Raw genomic sequence first — 23,471 nt, forward strand, 5'->3', positions numbered from 1 at the left:
AGCAGGAGAATCTTCTTTTGGAGGAGGCTGGTGCGCACCTGAGAACAAAGAGAGATGGTCTTCAGCTTCGCCACGACAAACAACTCGCCCGGCTGCGTTTTTTTGAGCGAGCACTAGCATCATCTCGGGAGCGACTAACTTGCATACTTGATGACTGGAACTACCCCTTCAGGCTCAGTCTGGCAGGGCTCTTGGATAATGCAGGAGGAGAGTGAAGGTCGGCTATTTGGGATCATCCTCCCTATTCTGTAGAGCTAGATACAGCACTACAATGATATTGTAATCCAAAGAGAAGTACAACATAAGCAGTAGGTTTTTTTTCTTGTCGGCGAACAATTCCTGCATTCTAGACTGACTTGATCTGTAACCCCCCACTATGTTATGCACAAAAAACTCCGGATCCAGGGACAGTGTCGTCGGTAGTGCACCTAGCGGAGAGAGTCACGGTTGAATTGAACATTGAATAGGCTTCATGCAAGGCCACAGAAGCAGTTGAAAGCCAATGCCTGTTGCGTCCAATTCGTGCCAGGAGATCACATCTAGCAACCGTTCGCGTACCCACCGGAGATTCCACGTGGGAGTCTCAAATTGGGGAGGAAGAACAGATACTCTCCTGTGATCTCGCCAGACTTTCGGTCAAATTGGACCAGTCGAAACTCTATGCAGTGCACTTCTGTGGGGAAAGCGAACGCTGACATGAAGAAGAAAATGTCGCTAGCCTGAGTAGACACGGACAAAGGATCTGGACCCAGCCACTTGAAGACCGACAGCTTGTCGTTATCGTAAGTGGGTTGTAGAAAGCTTTCGATTGAGGATGGCCCTGAAACCGCACATCCTGTAGGCTCAGTCTCGTCCGAGAGGATCTGCCGAGGCCGTTCAGGGTCGGTAGCGAGACAAGGAGGAGGTGTCGGTATGCCAGAGGACTCCTGCCAGATGGTGTGAAGATCGAGATCCAAATCACACCCTACCAAGTTTAGCACCAAAGAATCAGAGGAAGAATAAGTACAGACCACTTTTGCTTGACCTATTCACTGTTGCTCTAAACTCGCTGTCAAAGGCAAGAGTAGAAATAGCGATTGAAAGAGAGTGAGAGAAACAGACTACCACAGTGTGAGCAGGAAATTTTATAATCTGGTCCCAGTTCATGGTCGATGCTAGGTTCTCGAATGTCAAACCTTTGATGCATCAACGGCGGTGAAACGTTGACTCCATTGCCGCATCCAACAGAACTTCACCGGTGATCGGATAGGTTTCAGAAAGAGAAATCATGTTCAGAATAAAGACAAATAAGTAAATAGCCAGCAAAGAGCGACCGTCTTCACTGGCGCTCAATAGAACCAAGAGTCATCAAGGCCCATCAACGTGGTAGGCTTGAGTATTGCTGGATTGCAAAGCTGAAACAACACCATTACAAAGTGCTCGAACTGCTTGCTTTCGATCCGAAAGTATCAATTTCTGCTCATCGCAGAGCTTTAGCAGAACCTCGCTGTCTTTTGCTAGCCACTCATTTGACTCTTGAAGCTGTCGCTGCTCTTCCTCGAGTCGTATCTTCTCGGCAGATTTGACGACGTAGCATTCCCAGAGGCAAAAGTACAGATCCAGCAGTTTGAGGGATGGTGTAGCCAGGGCGTCGTTGTAGTGTAGAAGTTTCATGAACTCCGCCGTAAGGGAACCGCGTGTGCGCACTGGAACCTATGCAGTATTAGTGATCTCGTTCGTTTGCTATCCAAAAGGGCTTGACTAACCTCAAACTCAATGGCCACAGGATTTGCAACTTGCTGATGGTGGCTTGGCAGGTTGCTATCATCTTCTGGATCGTGGGAAGACCACCACTGTCTCTTGGCTGGCCGGTCACATGGAGAAGGCGGAGTTGGATGGTCCATCGCAGCCTTTGGAATAAAATACAAAGTAAATTGTACTCGGGGGCCTTTTATAGCCCAGCAGTCACCCTAAGGCTGCTGTCATTGCCACCCATGACCGTGCCGGCCTGAATTCGACCGCCTTAAAAAGTGACTCAACGGTTAGATCAACGTTTACCTCAACTGTTCACGCTCGAACTAACCTACTGCTTACCTCGACTTACTCAATTTAATGTGAAAATGGACACAAGATGAGGTTTAGAAAAAGGAGTTGCAGGGGCACTTGATTATAGTTTGCAAGTCCAGTTTTGGTAATTGGATGGTGTAAAACAGGTAGGCTTCGGTGAAGCTGAACGCGGCATTACTGTGAATGAACCTGTTCAACGGAGGAATGCAGATAGTTAATTCCGAGAGTTCATGGCAAGCGATGCTGAGAACAGCCTTCTGGTATTGCATTATGACAGGTCTAGATGTCGCTAACTGTACAGACCACCAAAGTTTATCCTCGGAGACCGCCTCAACAATGTTTGATGAGAGTTGTCGGCTTCCATTCTGTTCTGAATAGCCCTCTTGAGGCAGCTATCTCCTGCTAGCTCAAGTGATCTCTTCAAACTGAATCTTTGGAGTCTGATGTTTGCCAAAAGAGCATTAACAATCGAGATCTGACCACCCTTGACTGCCAACATCAACGGATCCTCGAAATATTCATTCCGGATGTTGACATCAATTTGGTGATGGAGTAATAGTGCCTGGACCATCTCCAAGTCACCACCACGGGCCGCAATGCAGAGTGCAGTGTCGTGGGATACGATCGTGCTTTCATTGATGTTCAGACGTGTGCGTTCTTTCTGACGCACGTGACATCACGCGACCAGACCGCGACATTCGCACCAGCAACAGAGATATGAAGTTTTTGGGCAAGCTTAGCAACCGAATGAATGAAATCCTGATCGTTTGACTCCAAGCACTACGCGACTGATTCAGATTTGCAAGTACGAAATGCAAATGAGCCTAAAAATCCCATCGGGAGTTTGCTTCATTCTAGATGTCGTAGCTGGAAGCCGAGTGCCAGTAGATCAAAAGCGCACATACCTAACGGTGGTGGCCAAAGTAATGCCGACAGCGAGTTCAGCTGAGCCTTGTGGAGCGCGAAGACGGACCGTGTTGGCAGAAAAATAGCTCGCGGGTCGGCTGGCGAGTCTCGACAACACTATCCGTACCGCCTCACGACGTAATAAAACTAGCTCATCTATATTGATCAACAACCATTGTTAATGTGACTCTGGGAACTACTAAATTGATCCTAGAAAAGCCAAAAGCAACTCTAGGGGCTGTTTATATTTTGGGAACTCCTCTTTAGCTCCTGGGGCCAATTCCTGTTTCCAGGATCCCGAGTTCTAGGTTACCCCTGGGATCTCCACTATGCAATCCTGATTGAATACAAAATGGTTCTGGGAACACATTGGCTGGTCCCAGGAGCTGTTATGCTCCTGGGACCCCACTTCTGGACCCTAGAGTCAATATACTGCCCTCTGAGGTCGCGGGAAGCCCTCGCATGACACCTTCACTAGACCTGTGCACAAATCTCCGTCATTCAATTACTCCTGGAAGGCCAGTTTTGGCCCCAGGAACCGTGCTTGAGATTTCAGGAATTGTTAAGACTGTCAACAGGAACATGACTTTGGTTCCCCGGGGTGGAGGTACAAGGCCCCAGAAGTTACGTTGGGCTTCCTGGGGGCTATAGGGCTCCTAGAAGCGGCGCATATGCCCCCAGAAACCGCACTCAAGCCCCTGGGAGCTCTCTTGCTCCCAGGGCCAGTATTTGCATTCCCAGGGCCGATAGAGCTGTCAACAGGGGCGTGAATGATTTGTGATGGTGGGGATGGAGATTCTGCAAGCTACGTACGATTTTCTGGGGCTTTGTGATCCCTGGGCAGCTCATTTCTCGGGTCGGCTTTTGAAATCTTGACGGCCACCAAGGTTGAGGGTTATTTACGCACAGCAGGTCGTCAACCATCACCCGCTTGCTACATCAAGCCACCCAGCATACTGCTCCAATATTGGCCACGATTGGTTGGCTAGCCAGATCAAGCGATGAAAATGCTTTGGTTTCAATCAATAAATTCAATTGGTAAATTATCTCACCAACTCTGCAGTACTGTAAAGATGAATTACATTCCTGCCCACCTGCAGCATTCTGTTCCTCCTAACACTCGTCGAGTTGCTACTTTCTATACTTTGTATTTCATCACCAGCATTTGACGGTGAGTCTTGAAGCAAAATGCACGAATCAAACAAGAATGGTCTGTACCTGTTGTTTCAAAGTAATTTGTGCTGATACTGGCAGATTTTGATTTGTATCTTGACCTTGAACTCGCGACCTGCGTTCCTACTCTACTCGCCGTTTGGCAACTTGTTCTCTTATGAACGGCCGAAATAGGACAATACCTCGTCGCTTAAAACACACTCAATCTCCCCCGTATAGCTGAATTCTGAAAAGAAGTTTCTGCTGTTATGTTACGCTCTGAAATGTGGTCATAGTGAACTAGTCTTAAAAAGGCAATAGTTCTCTTGGTAGTGCTTCCCCAAGCGTGTGTCTTCCTTATTATTGGCTGTTCATATAGCGCCTAAGCCTTGATATAGTAGAGTCCCTAAGACGATTGTGCGAAGGCATGATGTTTGAGAGCGCCGAATAGGTCAGACCCAGGATGAACTCCCCATTCGTCTGCGTGTTGCTTTGGATATCAATATGACAGCAACTATCGTATTGGTAATCTGGTTTTGTAATGCACAATGAATACATAACATGAGTAGAACGCGAATAATTAAAGACGTGATCCTGAAGTGGGAGACATGCCTCCCTTTTTTCTCCATTGTATTCCCATCGGCACACATGCATTGAATCTACCAAGGCTCGTGTCTCAAGATTCGTTCCCAGCCGATGATATGACCTTTTTGGCCGGCACTAAGAACTGGTCTCACGCGGGGGCATTTGGATGCCTTCAAAGTTGTTTGCCATGTTTTCCCGTTGCAAACAGGATTCATCCCACAAATAGGGATCAGTCCACCTCGTTTGGAAATATTTCCCCCTATTCCATAAATGTTTGGACTCTCGAGACTGCACACTTTTTTTTGACTGGAAAAAGAGTACTGTGTTCGAACCATGCTTTTCTCAAACAGTCTCTTGATAGCTCTCTTCGAAAGATGGATGATTTCATCAGATCGTATCACATCACTCACGTAAAGTATAATCTCCGGAATCTTCATCTTTCGATTATCAGGACTTGTGAAAGTGATTTCTGGGAGAGTGACCCGGAGGTTTGTTTCATCGTAACGATACCCTGCTCTCAGAGAACCGAAAAGAAGGTGTTTGTCGTATTGAAGATCACCCGACCAGTCATTTATTGATAAAAGAATGTGGTGACGCTGAGATCCTTTGTTGTCATGCATCCCGATCATATGCAGTGTTGGGCCAATAAGTGCGGGGCAAGCTCCTAGTTGGAGAGCCTTGTTGATCCATCCATCATTCTTGAAGATCGCTCTCCAAAGTATGTTTTCTTGGGGCTCACTGAATAGAAGGGCATCTGCCATACTCTTGGTGGAATTAGGACTAAGTCCTTCCACTATAAGATCAAAGATCTCCCGTGGAATCTGTTTGAGATTGGGCATTTTTCCCTCGGAAGACTATATCGGGGGTGGCAATCTTGGATGAGTCGGTAAGCCCCTTCGATCGAAATTGCGGGATTCAAGAAGCTACTTATACCCTTTCTATCATATAGCGCCACTGAGCCCATGGCCGCTTCAGTAAAATCGTTGAGCCACTCAGAAGATGAAGCAGGCGTAAAGTGAGGACATGCCTGAAAATTCCTTCCATTCTCCGTCACATAGCATCAATTAGATTATTTCGGTCTAGTAATACCCCTTAGCCATAAACATCGTTGATTAATGATGGCCGCCTATATTTGAACAGGAATTTCTCATCACCCTCTCTTCACCACTCTTCCTCATTATTCTCTTCAAAGCGCGAGCCGCCTAGACAAGGGTCGATTGTTGTTGAACGCCTTCGAGGGAAATCTTCATTTAAAAAGAAGTAACAGTACTGTACAATTTCCTTAGAATTCACGTTCTGGTGAACATCGCGTTGAATAGAGATTTTCAACAGTGCAATGGTTGACTTCTGATGTATGTTTCACTACATTCAACCTCTTGATCTACTCCACAACCTCTGCAATCTAAATTTATCAAACTCAACAGTCAGAGAGGCAGCCAAAAGGAAATTGATCTCAGTATGCGTCTGGTCTATTACTGTGTCATCAGCGTGTGTAGGAGAGTGTGACTCGCCGCTACCACCGTAGGGCATGACCATGTCACTTCAAAATAAAGTATTGTTGGCTGATTGCAACTCTCTAAATATGTAGCACATGCCAACGGCATTTGCACAAGATGAGTCACCATTGGGTGGTACTGCAAATATCAAAACTATGCATTTAAAGTCGGACGGCAATTCTGATTGAAAAGTGGAAGTGTTCACCGGTTGAATACACACAAGCAATTTATTAATGCCCGGCGGCTAAACCGAAAGGGCAACTATCTCTGATCTACAATACATTTCATGATACATATAGTACTGTGTCTCCTCAACCCCCATACATAAAGTCTTTCTATACATATGTCATCTGAGATGTTCGTATCACAGCAGATCTTAGTGGGCTAGTAGTTCTATCGTAATTCAGAAGTGTGGACTGTGTTTTTATTTCAAAGGAATACATGAGCCTATATATACAACAGTTAGCCAAGTTGATTTCAAATCAACTTGATCGTCTGCATAGACACTTCGGAGCTAATTCCGACGGTGCGGCTTGGTTCCTGATCTGCACCAGCCTCATGTCAAAATAATGAGCCACACCTTTCCTTCTAGACCAGTAGTATGGTTTATACCTTCGGAATTTAACACAAAGGAATTATACAAAGACCTTTCTCTACGATGCCATCCTCGTCGCCGCTTCATCGACGAGAGATGCTCAGCTGCTGCCGCCGAGCTTTTCAAGGTTTATGTATTGGCTGGTGTAACTTGATAGAGATATACGCACCATGGGCACTTCCGGTGGTTGCGACTCACGACAGAATGGTATTGGTGATGATAATGGGACCTGATCAGTCGGTCCCCTCGTTGATGTGAAGGGACAGCTTCGTCAGCCCTGGAAATTCGTATCTTGATCCTAGGGGCTCTGTTGCTCCCAGGGGAATCAGTGCGGATTCTGGGGGCAAAGAAGCAGCTTCTGGGAGCCACGTAGCCCCCAGGAAACCCGACGTAGCTTCTGGGGCATAGTACTTTTACCTCGGGGAACCAAAGTCATGTTCCTATTGACTGTTTCATCAACTTTTGGAACCTCAAGTGCGTTTCTTGGGGCTATGGCTAAGCCATTTCAGGAGTAGCGAATTACGCAGATTTGTGCGCAGGTCTGGTGAAGGTTTTCTGTGAGGGCTTTCCGAGAGCTCAGAAGCAGAATACTGACTCCAGGATCCCGAAGCAGGGCCCCAAGAGCACGACAGCTCCCAGATCCAGTCAATTTGTCCCAAAACCGTTTCTTATTCAATCAGGTTCGTATAGTGGAGATCCCAGGGGTAGAACTCGGTTTTGTCAGAGATATACATGAAGTATACAGGATGTTTGGAGAAATGACCTGCGGGACCGAGATGGTGTACATGGGTTCCCCTGAACGCGAGGAAGCTTGTTCCTTTTCCTTCCTCGCGCGACGTCTTGTATCTAGATTCGACTATAGCTATTCTTAATATTGTTTATTCTTCTACAAAACTCAATCCCCATCTACGTATACGTGAGGCCCTTACACATTGTTAGTCTGACTGGAATTAATAAATTGATACTGAAAACGCCAAGAGCAATTCTAGGAGCTTTTTGTTCTTTGGGAACTCATCTTCACCTCCTGGGGTCATTTCCTGTTTCTAGGAATCCGAATTCTTACCCTGGAATCTTCACTCGATGATCCTGGTTGGACACGAACTGATTGTGGGAACACATTGGCTATGCTATTTCTGGAGTCACTATTTTGAATTCTTTGAATACTGTCCGAAATATGGTGGACCTGCATGTCGATTTTCGGGTATCTACCTTGAATATCTTACGACATCAATATCAGACACCTCACAAAAAAAGTGCATATTACTCTTTGTTAGCATGTCCTACTAAATTGCCACATTCATTGTTTTTAATTAAACCCATACAGTATTGGTCACTGATTTCTGTCAGATAGCAATACTTGAAGACGAATTATCTGCATCCCTGTGTTTTGAATGGTTTGCAGCCACAATAACATCACACTGAGCCCTCAACAAATTCTACTAGGTTTGTAGTGTAGCATTTGAAATCTCATTTGTGCGGTTACAGACTACAATTAAGAAAGACTTTTGCAATTTAGGTTTCAAGGTCTCATCTGTTATTTATTACTGTATCTTATAGATCACTTTCTGAGGTTAACAGTAGGTGGGATTGAACATCAAAAGTTGCGCTTACTGTTAACTGGCTCCAGAAACGTGCGTCTCAAGTTAGATCTGGTGAGACAAATGATAGTAAGCTCAGATTTGGCCTTTATTAGTCAGTATATAAGGACTATCGAGAACGATGTCTTGCCCAGCACTTATTACCAGAGTGCGCTGTCCCACTTCGTCTTCCACCATTGATCAGCCAGCCAAGAGACAGTGCCAGGCAGATATATAATCCGAAAAATAGAGTCCTATTGGCTATCACTCTCTTGTTTTCGAACATTCACGCTCAAGATGAACACAAAAGACAGGTTGAGACTTCTTCGGAGGCTTCCCAAAGAGCTCATCGATCACATCATTTCCTCTGCACCACTTATTTTCAAGCCGAATGTGCTCACTTCTCTGAAACTGCCTCGGCGGAAGACACAAGAGTCATATTCGCGGCTCTGGGCTACTATTTTCAAAAGCGAGGACTGGCTTCTACACATCATTCAACAATACAACGTGAAGCCAGTGGTGATAGGCTTCGGAATCCCTTCTGTTGGCCAGGAAAAGAACGACAGCTCTAAGGAAATATGTCTTGTGCTCAAAATCTTGGGGCCTCCGACATGGTTCAAGGATGAAGAAATGCAATTGTTTCTGGATTGCCTAAGGAAGTACGAGGATTATCCGACGATGTTTGGACTCCAACTTCACCATGGAATTAAACTACATATGTCTGCGGTCGCAGGAAACTCCGAAGCTGAGTCTGACATGGTTCCAGCGGCATGGCAGTGGAAAAGCAAGCTTTTCAACCAACTTGATGGGCCTATATCAACATACTATTCTATTTATGGATCGGGCAAAGTTCAACTCCTTCGATCCAACGACATTGTTATTTCAGAGACATCGTTTGAACTGAAGCTTTCGCACGACAATGTCAAGCTCCCCGCCAAAATTTGCTTCTCGCGTTCTCGTTAGCCTGGTTAGACTGGTTAATTTGTGCGACGAATCGATCAATCTACAATAAGATGGATTACTCGCAGCGAATGAAAAAACTAAAACTGCAAGACAGCTAGCGCGATATTTTCAAGAATCCGAGAGACAGCAGTGTATTTCGTCCGGTTGTCTATCGGAGCTAGCAGGTGCCAAAATTGTTTGCGAATACTACAAGAAGCTCAGTCAATTCCTCACCTCATTTGATGCGCAGCTTTGCTCAAGGTCGCCCTTCCTCCTCATAATACTTTCAGATGTATTGGATAATCATAGAACGAGGGAAGTAAGCCTTAAGAACTAGAAAGTAATATTTAAAGAAAGTGAGCAAATATTGACAGGAGATCCTGACTAATTAGCTGTTGCACTTCGATCGCACAGCCACATGAACGAGGCATTTGCACATACCTCAGCATTCTTAAAAAGCTCGACCTGCTCCTCCTCGACAGTCCGGATTGACGTGTCTGAGTGCAACAGGTCTCCAAAGAACCTCAGAGAGTCTCGTTAGTCTTTTTCTGGTGGTTTCTCGTATTATACACAGATTCTGATCGAGAGTAGTATATTCTTGAAAATTTCGCCGGGACGTGACCTCGAATCTTGATGTCTCTGAAAGAATATCTCTTTTGTGACCACCCTAAGCAAGTATTTTCAGATACGGGCTTTGGTAGACGGCTCCAAAAGTCTATCGGCTTGTTCAATGTCGCCCACCTGGGGAAATTTCTGGAGGAGAATGGCATAAGTCGGGAGTAGAGTTGCTTCGTGCATTAGAGCGAATTCTCTTGTCATGCCAACCGAGACCATCAAGTTCCTGCTCAACCCATGAATGACTTGGTGGATATTGTTCGCACAAGATAATATTCCATCGGAGGGGCATGGGCGCTTCAAGATAGACTGAAGGGTTTCAAACTTGTCGGAGTAGTCCAAAGCGATGAGCATCTCCAAGAAGACAGCCCCTAAAGAGAACACATCTGTCTCTTCTGATATGCCTTTGTCACTCAGTTCAGGAGCGCAATACTCGTACAATAGGTTCCACTGGCTGCGACCTTTAACTATCTTCCCAAGTCTTCTTTGCAACAAGCCAAAATCTGTCAACAGGACTTGTCCTCTGATCGATACATATGTTCTCCGGTTTGATGGTTCCATATAGAATATTCGAAGCATGGAGATAGAAGACAGCCTGTGACAAACAGCCAAACCACCGTATATCGACGCCTTTTTTAGGCTGGAGGTCATGACGAAGGTTACTATCTGCGCAATCTATGACGATTGCGTATCTGATTTCATGCATGCGTTGATTTTGATCATCAAAGTATACATCGATTATTTAGATGACATGGTGATGTCTGGCTCGCTGTATCATAAATTCCTCTTGTACTAGCATTCGTTTTGCGTTGATTCGCCACAATTCTGCCCACTCGCCGAGAGGAGCACGCTTTAGGAATGTTTTTCGAGCAAGTTTGTAGTGATGGTCACGTGATCTTGCCACCTCTTCGACTGAGCCGGTAAATGGCGATGCTGTCTGGTACAAACGGGATTTGGCTATCAAAATTGTATTCGGCAGGCTTAAGATATAACACAGTGTGAACTCCGCTATCAACAGACTTTTTATTTTAGAACTTGTTACCGGGGTCATGGCAGAATATATAGAGGTCTTGCCGCGCTTGCCGATACATAAGAGAGATGTAATGCAACCATCTGCGCACTTGGTTACTACAACAAAATTGATCTGCAAGCTTTTGTCATTTGCTCTGTTGAAAAAGATTTTATCGATATTCGAAACAGACCCGGCGGTAAACACTGTATGCTTATTTGTATCACTGCGGGTACTGGTATCCGAGTCCAGGTGATCAAAATCAAGATCATGAAATAATTACGGTATGATAACAATGACTCACTTGGCACTGTCTATCGTTTCCGAGAGACTTAGTTGGCACTAGTACTAGAATAAACCAATGAGACAATTGCACAGTACTTGAGATGTGTATTTCAATATAATCTTGACAGCAGAATAAAAGGGCTCATTGGAGCTGATCAGCACTTCCTGCCTTGGGAATCAGGAAGCAGTAGGTGTTGAATGAACAAATGGCGCTAGCAAGATTCCTCTCCGCTTCATCCACGTTGTATAATACGGTACAGGTCAGCAGGGGGGGAGGGGAGGCGCTTCGCCCTCGCATCTCATCTTGTAGGATTCGGCCATTAGGAAGCTAACTACCCATATGGGACAGTACTAGGACCTAGCGTTGAATCCGTAGATGTCTGGATCCTAGGAAACCCCGCTTACATCTTACGGCCCCCAAGTTCACTACCAGCATCCTTTGAATCAGAATCAGAAAGACCAATAGAAATCCCTCCTGCGCGCCTTGTATGCGGGAGAGAATCCTGTCGCCTCTTTGGCCGAGACGCTAGGAAACGCCCTGGAAGCTAGTATTATAGTTCAGAGGTATGAACTGACTTGTTATTTCAACGGAATGTATAGGCTTATGTATCACTGAAATAAAAAGTTAGTTAATTCATACCTCTGAACTATAATGTTATTAGATGGAATCGGTAATACTGTCCTTCGTACTGCCGCAGATTATCAAGTCTCAACGATCTGCCTCACTGCCGGACTGTCGGCTCACAGGCATTGCTGCAGGTAAGGTGTCCTGAGAGTATCGAGGAACGATGCCAGATAGGGCGCCGAATAGATCTACACCGGGGCATTTGTCGATTCGGCTTGGCGGGATCTACTTGTCGACCATCCATCCTTCTACCTCCTGCATGATCACTTGGATCGTGGTTCCCAAAGTGGTCATTCGCATGGCAGAAGATATTTGTTACAGAGAACAACCTAGGTACGGCAGAAAAATCAAAAGTGGGCATGCGGTCATACCGGCGGGCCCAGTTACAAAGAACACTCAAAGCACACTGCTTCAACGAGGCTGCGAAGAATCGGTCACGACTTGTTTAATGACACTGATAGGGTGAGATGCATTGCCTTCAATAGTCAATGCTGATTCTCGAATCGGTGCGGTCCGCTGGTTTCCGCACAACCACCCAAATCCTTCCTGCCACGGCCTAGCCCTCACGGACGTCAACTCGCCTCCGTAGTCGGCGGCGCAACAAGCTACGCTGGGTTTGTTTCACACACCCCTTACTCAAACAATTGAAGCTATTGGCGAGCTTACCAGGGTTGAAACATGACAAATCATTCTCTGCAAATCTGAAAATCACTGATAAATACCCTAAGAATGGTCTTCACAAGGAAACCCATCTGATGATGGTTTTCTAGCCCAAATCCTTTTCGCGCGCTGATAGGCATGGATCCGAGGGTTCTTCAATGCCTTGCGCATCTGAGCAACATATACCAGGACTTCATCCTTGGACCACGGCGTTGGGTCTCCGTACTTCGTGAGCAAGTACATTGAATATCCCTCCATTCCAGCCAGCCAGTGCTGGATATTCACCATACCAGCAGCCTTTAACGACTTATCTCGTGGCCAGGGGCCAATCGGCCACTTTTTGGTCTCTTCGTGGATGTCAACAAAGCCAGCAGTTTCAATGAATGAACGCATTGTTTTCGTAATATCGAGCGGCTTCCCAAGCTTTTCACCAGCCGCAAAGAAACGAGGTCCCCAAGTGAGCAATACGCTCTCCGGCGGAATACTTTCGTCATCACACTCGCAGCGGATATCCATCTCAATTTGCTCAAACCAGCCGCCAGGCTCAAGGTTGTCGTAGCATTGCTTATATAGGTATTCCCATTCGTCGGGGGTAAACGCTCCAATGCCATGGCGCAGGTGGATCAGATCAAATTTCTCACGCCAAGTCCATCGTTGCAACACGTCGTCCACCTCAAATAGACAATTTGGCGGGATCCAACTATTTGGCGGGGGAAAGAGATCGACGCCCCGAACAACAGCGTTAGGAAACATATCAGCAATGTCAATAGCCCACGCGCCTTGTCCAGTGCCGATGTCGAGCACGTGCCTTGGATTCTGGACTGGCGCACAATACAATGGATTTGCTCTCTCGGAGTTCATGAGCAGGGCAGCGAGATGACCCATCTCGTAGGTCTCGAATTGTTGTTCATCGGCAGGGCTAAAGTATTCGGAGCTTCTGAGCGTTTGATACCGCCTCCCGTTTTCCATGAAACCCTTGTATAAATCGGTTGCGATCGAAGTGGTCTCGGATTGCCAGTCATCAGGCTCGTAGGTCCCCGACTCGGGGTGATGGACAATTGAATCTGGAGCGATCTTGATATCTTCGAGCTTGTTGGCCATTATGGACAGGCGTGCGCAAGCAGGTACGAGATTTTCACAAAGTGGCTGGATTGTGTGTGTTGACACGCGTTGGTTATGTATTCGCGGTGCGGGGGTGTTATGTACCAACCGCTGTTTTCAGAATCCCATAATAGAGATTGCGCCTCAAACAATGCTAAGGGAAGACAGAAGTTAGCGACCTTTTGGATAAAAAGCTTTCGTGCTGATCATATCACCTCGAGCCTCTCCAATTCGTCGGGGAAGATGGATGGTCATCCCCGCCCATGGTCCGTGATAAGAGCCAATGATAGTGCGCGCTTAGTTCAAGGTCGTCTGCCCGTATATCGGCTATGCACATGATCAGGTGATATTATCATCCGCCTGATACCCGAAAGTCATTCCGCATCGGACACTCAAGCGTTCTGCAAACCCTGGTTGTAAGCAAAACGCATTATTGTAACATGTCCACCCCAACCCGGCTCGTCAAGGACCAATGGCAGGTATTCAAGAGCATTTTAACTCACTGTCCCGTCCCCATTCCTGGCTGAATTCAAATCAAATTTATGTCAACGATCGAGGGATCGGTAGGTCTCGTACGTAGCAATGAATTATCACCAAACAGCTGTTCCTCGAAATGCAGTTTTTAAGCACCAAGGGTTAAGGTTCTCGGATGAAGGGCACTCTAGAGTGGTAGAAAATGTCGCTGTGCTCAAGGTAGCTCATGTATGATGACATTTATGTGAAAATAATTAGATTTGTTCGGAATGCTCATATCACTGCTGATCTCTGACCCACCAAGCGCTAAAGCAAGTCATTTCGAATTTTAGACCAACAAGGCGCTCTTGGTGGGTACTTCTGATAGTAAGCTATTGGGCATAGACCTTTTACTCGCGTTCGGATACAGAGACGAGAATCAAATCACCTGTATATCTCGAACCCCTCTTTCACTTTGGTGGAAGAGCGACCTAATTCGTGGTGGCTGGGATGCAGAGGACGTGTGGGTCTGTTCCAGGTTGGCGGCTAGCTAATCAGCAAGTTGGGTGGTTATAAACGGTACGGAACTATTCTGAACATTGCAGATGGTGATGGAAGAAATATGGTGTGTATCAGTCGCTCCACCACAATGTCAAGGTCTGTGTCGTGTTGCAGCAGATACGGAGTGAGCGCTAGCTCGTGGTATCAGCAGAGTAGCAGCACCGTATATAGGGATCTTGCGCATTGCTATTGCGGCCATCATCCAGCAGGAACCGCATTGCATTTCCGAAGAAGCACAAGCAGAAAATTAGAACGGATTTTGGCACAAATGAGCGGAGAAGAGCCATGGGAGGCAGAAACTGAGTTTCAAGGCCACGGTTTGAAAACAAGCTGCAAAGCCCCTTTAGACTCCCCGCAACGAAGACAGAGTCTCGAGGCTTATGCTCAATTATTTTCAGTCTCCTTAGTAGTGGTAGGGGTGCGAAGAGAATTGCCATGCGTGCGGGTGTCCCGGGCTGCCTGTGTCGGGCTGGAAGTCAGATGCACGAAATCGGCGAAATTGAACTGTGGGCTCGAATTTCCTAGGGTCCCAAACATCGCGCCATCTAGTATGCGAGTCTTTGATGGCAAAACTGCATGCTGACTTGGAGGAATATAAGGGGGAAGACCTGATTACTTCCAGTTACATGGGCGGGGCTGGGGGAGTCAACCACATACGGTGACAAGTCTGACGTATTCGCTTCTTCAACATACCGGTCGGTTCGTGCCAGTCGTGTGTGCTTTCGGGGGAAAATGAGTGGTGGGGAGGAACCTATGGTCGAGCTCGCCTTCTGGCGATTAGGTAGCGGCAGCTCAGAATCGGTTTCTTCGTCAGACAGTCGAAGAACAACAGACGGTGTTTCTGGAGCTAAAACCGCAGCCATAGAGGCTGCAGGATGCCCCTGCGCGCTAGGGAAGGATTTTGCCGGCCGGTAAGACCTCTTCCGCGAGACTTGAGGTACCTTTTTAGGGCGCACAGAGGTTGGATTCGACTGAAGACGCTTGCGACTGACCAAACTCATCGACTGCATCACTGGAGAGTTGGAGGAGAATGCATGCTTGTTATGGGCTAATTGAGGTGGTTCCTGGTAGGTCGAGGCTTGGAGAGGCGGAGAAATCAATAGGGTTCCGCAACGACTGCGTAGAACCTCCGCCGAGATGTCGAGGGGCATGTGGCCGTCCAAGAATTGGCTTGAGTGCAGGCCGTGAAGTGGGCCATGTTGATATTTGAGTTTGGCCAGGCCTAGTCGAAACCGCAGATTTGAAGATACCTGGCGAAGAACAAATTTAGCTAGGCTTGTTCATAAGAAGTTCTTGGTGGGCGAGATGTTGGCTATATTGGGGGCTTATGATGTCCGGACTTATTGCTGCAATCCAGAAATCCCCGATTGGTATATATATTACATTTTTTTCTTCCGAAGGATTCTTCCTTACCTGAGCGATGTGGGTTTTGCGAATGGTGTTCTCAGCCGAACTAGGCTGCAATGTTGTCATGGTGGGCGGCGAAGAGAAAGGCTGTTCGAGGATACGAAGGGAGAAAGCCAGGGCCTTTGTGGGTTGCAGAGGTAAGGGCGGCTGCGTAGGAAGATGTGTATCCAATCGGTGAATAAACAAGGAGTCCCTAGACTTAAATGAAGATCGCCTCGGCAAATTCAAGCAAGTCAGATTGAGAACTGATCGGATATTGAACTGCCCAAGTGTATTCCCGGAAGAATAATGATTGTATCTAAGTAAGTTTTTTTTTATAAGAAACAGAAACAGCGTGTGTGGGAGCAAGTGGCGGCGAACGCAATTGCGTCTCGCCCCGATCAGGTGGGACAATACACGTGACTTGACAGTGCTGGCGTATGTAATCTGAAGGACCCTTGGCAATTGGTTTGCATAATACATGTAACGCGGATTATGTTAATTAACAAACTATGGATCCGATTTCAAAGGTGCGATAACTCCGTGAGGATTTATCGCTAAATGGTTGGTGTTGTTGTGATATGAAGCTGGTGCAGATCAGGAACCAAGCCGCACCCTCGGAATTAGCTCCGAAGTGTCTATACAGACGACCAAGTTGATTTCCAATCAACTTGGCTCACTGTTGCATATATAGGCACATGTTTCACTCTAAATTAACAAGACAATTCATACCCCTGAATAACAACATTGACGCTCTAGTTTCTCCTGTTTTGTCAGTACTAGAGACTTAGGCAGTCTACAAGTGATGGCCTATTGGTTAATGTTAATTAATATGGTGATGTTTACGCACATATATTGCACTTTCATTTTCAAAAAACCAGCTATTCTATCAAAAAATGTCAACAAAGCAATGATAAGGAATCACCCTCAGTCGTACAGCCGCTCATTTTCCGCAGCAGCACATGCCTGGCACTTTTCTTCTGGCTGTGCTGGTGGGGAAGTAAACTCGGACACAACATCTATTCCTATATCTTCTCTCGCAACGATATCTGCGTAGCTGCTCTGTAGCAACTGCGTGGCGAGATGCATCTTGACTCACTCCGTGGAGGAGATGATGTCGGCGATCAAAATGCGGTCGGATAGCGTTTGTAGGTAATGAATTGTATCGCTAACCAATTTCCTACTAATTGCTGTGAGGGAAAGGTGTTCTTTCGATGCATCTCTTGGACCGCCAGTTGTGGACGGCGTTGGATTTGAGATGCGGAGGTTGAGTGTCGATTTTGCTTTCGTGGGAGGTATGAGGAGTCGGCTCCTCTTTCTCTCGCGTTCAGTGGGCCTGTCTTGATTTTCAGTCTTTATCGCACTTGGAGACATCGTTGAGTTGCTCGAGCTGCCAACAGATCTAGCTACCTCTGTAGCTACAGAGGCAGTCGATTGGTGAACATACGGTTGTAGAACCTGGCTTGAGTGGCCGCGATTTCCGTGCATAAATGGACGAACGACCCAACGGAATTTTTCGGTCGATTCATTGCCTCCATGCGATAGATAGTAAGCCGATGGATCCTCAAAGATTAAGATAACATTACCATTTTGCCATATAAGTCTATTATGTCCTTCTGTGTCTGGGGTATTGGACCTCTTTAGTACCTGTGGCAGCTTATAATCCATGGTGATTCTTTGGATTTGCTAGTCATGATGCTGTACTAGCGAGTCATAAGAGCAAATTGAGGGCATGGTAGCATCCACCACGGGACAATCATGAGCTTTTCAGTGTTTGATGTCCACCATCAAAGTTATATCCATTATCCATTTTTCGCGGACTACCAATATCAATGCCGGCTACCAGGATCACTGCGGATGTTGGTTTGTTGCCTCAATCATAGTACGTAGACCAGTTCGACGATCGGATCATTTAATCCAGCTGTGGTATCCGAGTGCTTCCAACACCCAATTGATTGGAAGTGCATTCCCTGGAGGAACCTGGCTGCCAGATTGTAGTTGCTATTGAATAGAAACATGGGGAAGGGAATTGCTATTGGGTCATGATTCAGCCGCGGCAAAAGCCACAGTAGAAATTAGGACCGGTGGAGTCGTTTAGACGCTTCCAGGAGCACCAGAGGCTTTAGCCTTGTTCACAATAGCTTGGTAGTATCCTGCTGATATATTCGCTGAGTACCCTCAGATAAGCACCTTCGAAGATGTACGGGTGGTGAATGATGTCAGAAAATTGATGTCAACGTTTACATCAACGTTGAAATGAAAAACCACCGAACACCAACAGCATGTGAGTTCTAAACCCATAGAAAATATTAACTTGAGCTATGTTTGTTACTTGATCACTAGCCGGACTTGATTGAACTCCCTGGTTCAAGAAATGGTTCTTGATCAGCCGCGTTGGTTCACCGAACAGTGAGGGTTTCCTTATGGTTGGAAGCAGATTCTCAACAATCTGGCAAAAAATATAGCAGATTAAAAAGATGCGGATGGAAACATTGATTGACTTCCAGTGCAAGTTTTCAGAAGGTTGTCAATCAACAGCAAAAAGTATGTCCCTTGAGGCAAGAAGACCAAGCGAACTCTCTGTATCGAAAATTTTCCTGGGATCAATATTAGCTTGAGATATTATATGGCCAATCCATGAACCGTCTTAGAGATGATGATAATATCCAGGCCACGTTCCGTAGGAGAGTGAATCCTAAGAATACAAGGGGTCATTTCCCGAGCTGCCAGCGATAGCCTTTTTTTTGGCAATAGCCCATCGTTAAGTTCAAGCATTAAGCCAGGCCCAAGGAATCCTTGAAAAGAATCTAGAATCGCCCAACGAGCTCTTGTTTGCAATTATAAAGCGTAGATTTTCAAATAAGTCAAGAGGACCGTTGAAACCTTTGGGCGAATTCTATGGTCAATTATGGTGGTGCGACTTAGCTATTGGCTCATATATCGAGCTCATTCTGCGAGTAACTTATGGGCTAGGAAAATTCTGGATTGGGGATGTACATGATTTTTTTTTCTAGGGTACCGAAACCCCCTAACATAGGCCTAAAGACTTATTCGAAGAACCCGGGATCGCGGTTGAAAGAAAACCAGTATGCATGTAGCGCCACGCTTATGGGGAATTGAAATTCTCAATGTCAACCCTGCCAGCATAAAACCGGTCCTTGGTGAGTTCATAGCTTCTGGCAAACGTATCCTGTTGATGATTCCCGATGATATCCAAGATACTCGATGGCATACAGTGGGCTTCTTGGACAGGCTCAAATATGGAGAGACTTGCTTTCCCGCTGATTTCCAAAAATTTCCTCTTCGCATCTATGGAGTTCTTGCTCGAACAAGTAGGCCCCAATTTGCAGTTTAATGGTTCCTTGTCGATTGCTCTCAACAGCCTTTTTGCTCCATTTACGAGTTTCTGCTAGAGCTCAGTTACTTCAACGATTTTCAAGGTAGTAGAAGATTATCTCACCTTGTCTTCGGATGAAAGAGAAATATGAGAACGCTTTCGCTCCTTGTCACCAACAAAATGATCGTTCTTTGTTGGGGCTGCCAGGACCGAAAAACCCCTTAACTCCCAGGTTCACAATCGTGGAACTATCTTCCATGGCTGCCTCAGGCCTCTGAAGTTGTTGTCAATTCTAGATTAGCATGGGGCAGAAATTGAAAAACAAACATAAAACAATGTTTCCCGGAAGCCTTACCTTTATACCACGGTCAAATACATTTATTTCTTTCATTTTCTGCATGGCTAGACCTGATAAATCAAAGTGAACTTGGTCAATTTGAAGTTGAGAGTGTCTTGCGCTTTGACATCTTGCATGGACTGAATGGCGAGGGAGAAATTCGACTGTGATACCCGATGAACTTCTAGACGCGAGAAGTAGAGATCATATGAGAAATGTATCAAATTAGAAAAATTGATTGATATTATGTCACTAGTTTTGTGAACTCAGAAAGAATGCGAGACGGGGGGGGGTGTTGATACCTAGGAATGCATGAATAAAACCCTAAGATTCATTTTCTAAAAAAAGTAGTCTCATAGTTCCATTCTTCCGACGATATACGCAGATCACGTTCTGCTTGGTTTTGTTCTTATAAGTAATCTATAACAAGAATGCAAGCTAGGATTGATCTTATTAGGCGGAGATGCATTCCCCGCTATCTGCTTCACGCAATTCTGGTATGAATTGCTGCAGAAATATCATCCTATCGGAACTACCAATAATTTCCGTTATTGCCCAAGTAGACAGAGCCAAGCTCATATTATCTTTATGCCAAGAATTTGAATTTGATCCATACTTGATTCGGGCTGTTAATTCTTTTACCGTTTTTTTTTTTTTTTTTGCTATTATGTAGATCAAATTAAACCCACCAGTGTACGATCATTCGACTCTAGTAACAAAATAGCCAAACGACTAAAGAGAAATCTTCTTCGCTCGTGTGATTACTGATTTACCAATCAATGTGGATGAAAATACCATTCATACAGGATGAATCTTTTTGTACGTTGCTGGATACTAGATGTAGAAAATGCCAGGTAGATTTTTTTAATGCTACATATATATATATATATATATACGTAACAACGGTGCTTGATTCTTTGCTTCCAAAAAAGACAAGTCTGGGAAAGATAAAACTCTCTGATGAATATTGCACAGTCCTTGTCGATGAGCAAGTCCACCCAACGGCACCAAGGGGCGGCAAGGTTGGCCCTGTTATCACCTATCCAACCATTTAGTTGGACCTAGCCGCGTATATGATAGTCCTAATCACTGGGGCGAGATTCGTGTATGACGTAACCTATGCTCACGTGAGATTCGCGAGTAATCATTTTCGTGTCCCTTGGGTCATTGTGCTAAAATATGCCCACATGCTTGGATTGCGGTGGTGAAATTCAACTTGAGTATTAAAATGATCCTGGGAAGTAGAGTAGGGGTGGATTCGAATAGAGTTTTCCCTTATTCGAATTCGAAAACGTTTTGAGGTATCACTATCCGTATTCGAAATGTTATTCGAAACTCCGCCAAGAAATTGACCGCGTAGGATAATTGGCTGACGCCCCCGTGAATGTACCCGTGATTTAGCGTGGTTTCGTCGCGTACTCTTCATTTACCACAAACCCCTTTTTCATATGGACCTTGTAACATGAATCAAGATATTCAAGCGTGTCTATCTTATCGCAATGGCTGATAGCAGTCTTTCTTCTTCACCTGCAATGGAAATTGTCTCTCCTTACATTCCCAGACACTGTCGGCGATCTCAGAGAATTGATTACCATCTCTTGAACGATGGAAGTGACGATGAAGCGCCAACAGAAGACCGCATCTTTAAGAGACCTCGTTTGGAAGGCTTAACCGGAACCCTGGAGCCCATAACACCGGATGATTCAGCGAGCCAATTAGATCAAGCCCGAAGCTCTCCAGTGGAATCGCTTCAGCAGACGGAGTTTCCTGTCTGCGGATCGTCTGAGATATCTCAGCGCTCTACACTATCAACTCGCGGCAGACCGCAGAATGACTCGCTGTGGGCGCAATTTATCATGTCTCCACTCCCGGGCAAATTCTGGTCACGGAAAGGGAGCAAGAGACCAGCCGAGGACCGAAAAATTCAATGCAGAAGATGTAACTGGCAAACTTCCGATTCTGCGAGAGCAACTTCGACTTCCAACATGAAGAATCATATTGCTAAACATGAGATTTTCCTCCACAGCACTGATGGTGCTGTGGATGGTGGCATAAAGCAGCAATCCATAAGCAGCCTGTTCAGGAAGAGAGCAGAAACTGAAATATCAAAACTGCTGGAGCAAAACTTGATAAGATGGACAGTCCTGGACAACATGGCTTTTACGGCAATTGAGTCACCAGCATTTCAACAAATCTTCAAGGATACTCCAGGCATCGCACTTCCATTCACATGCCGGAAGGCCGTCGCTCGTCGAATTGACGCTGAATTCGTTCTGTGCAGAGAACAACTCATCAGCTTGCTGGCCAACACCTGTCAGACTATTGCATTGTCGTTGGACGTATGGACAAGTAAGAATTCAAAGCCGATATTAGGGGTGATTGGTCACTGGTTAGACAGTGATTTTCACTATCATGAACGCGTGCTTGAGTTTGCCGAGATGCATGGGGCCCACACTGGAGAGAATATGGTAGATCTACTTCACAGAACACTCGAGGAGCTTGAAGTTGAACGCAAAGTTCTCACCATCACTGCGGACAATGCCTCCAATAACGAATCATTGATATCAGAGCTATTTTTCAACTTGAAAGAGAAACTTCACCGTCCTGAGATAGCTGTTGAGGAGACAGAGATCCTTCGTTTCCAAGGAGCGGGCAGCTATATCCGCTGTCTGGCTCATGTCCTCAATCTGATTGTTGACGATATACTCTCTGCGCTGAAGTCTGGTGATAACAAGACAGCAGTTACAGCATGCGATCTTATGCAGGAGAACAAAGAGATTGGGATGCACTCTGTGGTATCCCGCCTTCGAATCATGAGCCTCTGGATCGCAAGAACACCACAGAGAAAACAGCAATGGAAGGTGGTTTGCCAAACACATCGATTGAATGATAAGTTCATAGAGTATGATGTTGACACAAGGTGGAATTCGACATTTCGAATGATCAGGGACGCCTTACAGGCAAAGCAACAAATCAAAAAGTGGATTGACAACCAAGCCTACCTTCCACCCTTCACGACTGAAGACTGGGAGTATCTCCATCAAATTGAGCTCATTCTTGCGAAATTTGAGGAGTTCACACTCACCGTTTCCAAGCGCCAGCCCCAGATCAGCCTTGCAATACCCATCTACTATGATCTTCACGATATACTGAATGATGCTTCATCCAGGGAGGGAGAATTCTCTGGACTAAGTCCAGATATTGCTTCTGCAGTATCCTCCGGGCTGGACAAGTTCAAAAAGTATTATGAACTAATGGATGGACAAGATGCCTATTACGTGGCCCAAGTTCTCGACCCACGATTCAAAACATTGTTGCTGGAAAAAGTGTTGGACAAAGTCAGTGCGCCGAAGGTTATAAGTCACATAAAAGGATTACTTCATGAGCAGTATCCGCCGTCGCCTCGGCCGGACTCCACTGTCAGAAGTAGCCCGATCGAACCAGCAGCAAGAACGATAGAGGCCCGGATTCTTCAAAAATTACAGCCACCAAGACGTCAACACTCTGATATTGACAGGTACTATGAAGATGGGGTTGTGACAGCTCAGGATCCGGCTGTACAGGACAAGGAGTGGCTTTTCTCTTGGTGGAGGGCTCATTGCCATGAGTATCCACGCGTTGGCTCAGCTGCTAGGGATTATTTAGCGATTCCAGCATCAGAGGTTGCAGTGGAGAGACTCTTTAATAGTGGTAGAGATTTGTTAGGTTTGAGAAGACACTCTCTACATGGGGAAACAATGAGACGGCTGGTATTGTTGCGGGATGTATATAAACCAGAGGGTTCGACGGTGAGCACGTGCTAG

General features: G+C 45.9%; 4 protein-coding genes across 4 annotated transcripts; 2 read left to right on the forward strand and 2 right to left on the reverse strand.

The window, feature by feature from the left end:
• Positions 1 to 8,654: 8,654 nt before the first annotated feature.
• N7506_001882 (uncharacterized protein) lies at positions 8,655 to 9,320 on the forward strand (the record flags this gene model as incomplete). Its single annotated transcript, XM_056951178.1, has 1 exon — positions 8,655 to 9,320. One exon carries the CDS (start codon positions 8,655 to 8,657, stop codon positions 9,318 to 9,320), a length of 666 nt encoding a protein of 221 aa, XP_056817093.1.
• Positions 9,321 to 12,556: 3,236 nt separating this feature from the next.
• Positions 12,557 to 13,594, reverse strand: N7506_001883 (class I SAM-dependent methyltransferase; the record flags this gene model as incomplete). Its single annotated transcript, XM_056951179.1, has 1 exon — positions 12,557 to 13,594. The coding sequence occupies one exon, from the start codon at positions 13,592 to 13,594 to the stop codon at positions 12,557 to 12,559; it is 1,038 nt and encodes a 345-aa protein (XP_056817094.1).
• Positions 13,595 to 14,992: 1,398 nt separating this feature from the next.
• On the reverse strand, positions 14,993 to 15,759 carry N7506_001884 (uncharacterized protein; the record flags this gene model as incomplete). Its single annotated transcript, XM_056951180.1, has 2 exons — positions 14,993 to 15,191; positions 15,302 to 15,759. The coding sequence occupies 2 exons, from the start codon at positions 15,757 to 15,759 to the stop codon at positions 14,993 to 14,995; spliced, it is 657 nt and encodes a 218-aa protein (XP_056817095.1).
• Positions 15,760 to 21,167: 5,408 nt separating this feature from the next.
• N7506_001885 (uncharacterized protein) lies at positions 21,168 to 23,471 on the forward strand (the record flags this gene model as incomplete). The annotated part of the gene is made up of 2 exons (XM_056951181.1): positions 21,168 to 21,938; positions 22,299 to 23,471. The coding sequence occupies 2 exons, from the start codon at positions 21,168 to 21,170 to the stop codon at positions 23,469 to 23,471; spliced, it is 1,944 nt and encodes a 647-aa protein (XP_056817096.1).

Source organism: Penicillium brevicompactum (assembly GCF_028827555.1).
Source record: "Penicillium brevicompactum strain IBT 35665 chromosome Unknown utg000001l_segment0_segment0, whole genome shotgun sequence".
In the NCBI taxonomy this organism is placed as follows: Eukaryota; Fungi; Ascomycota; class Eurotiomycetes; order Eurotiales; family Aspergillaceae; genus Penicillium; species Penicillium brevicompactum.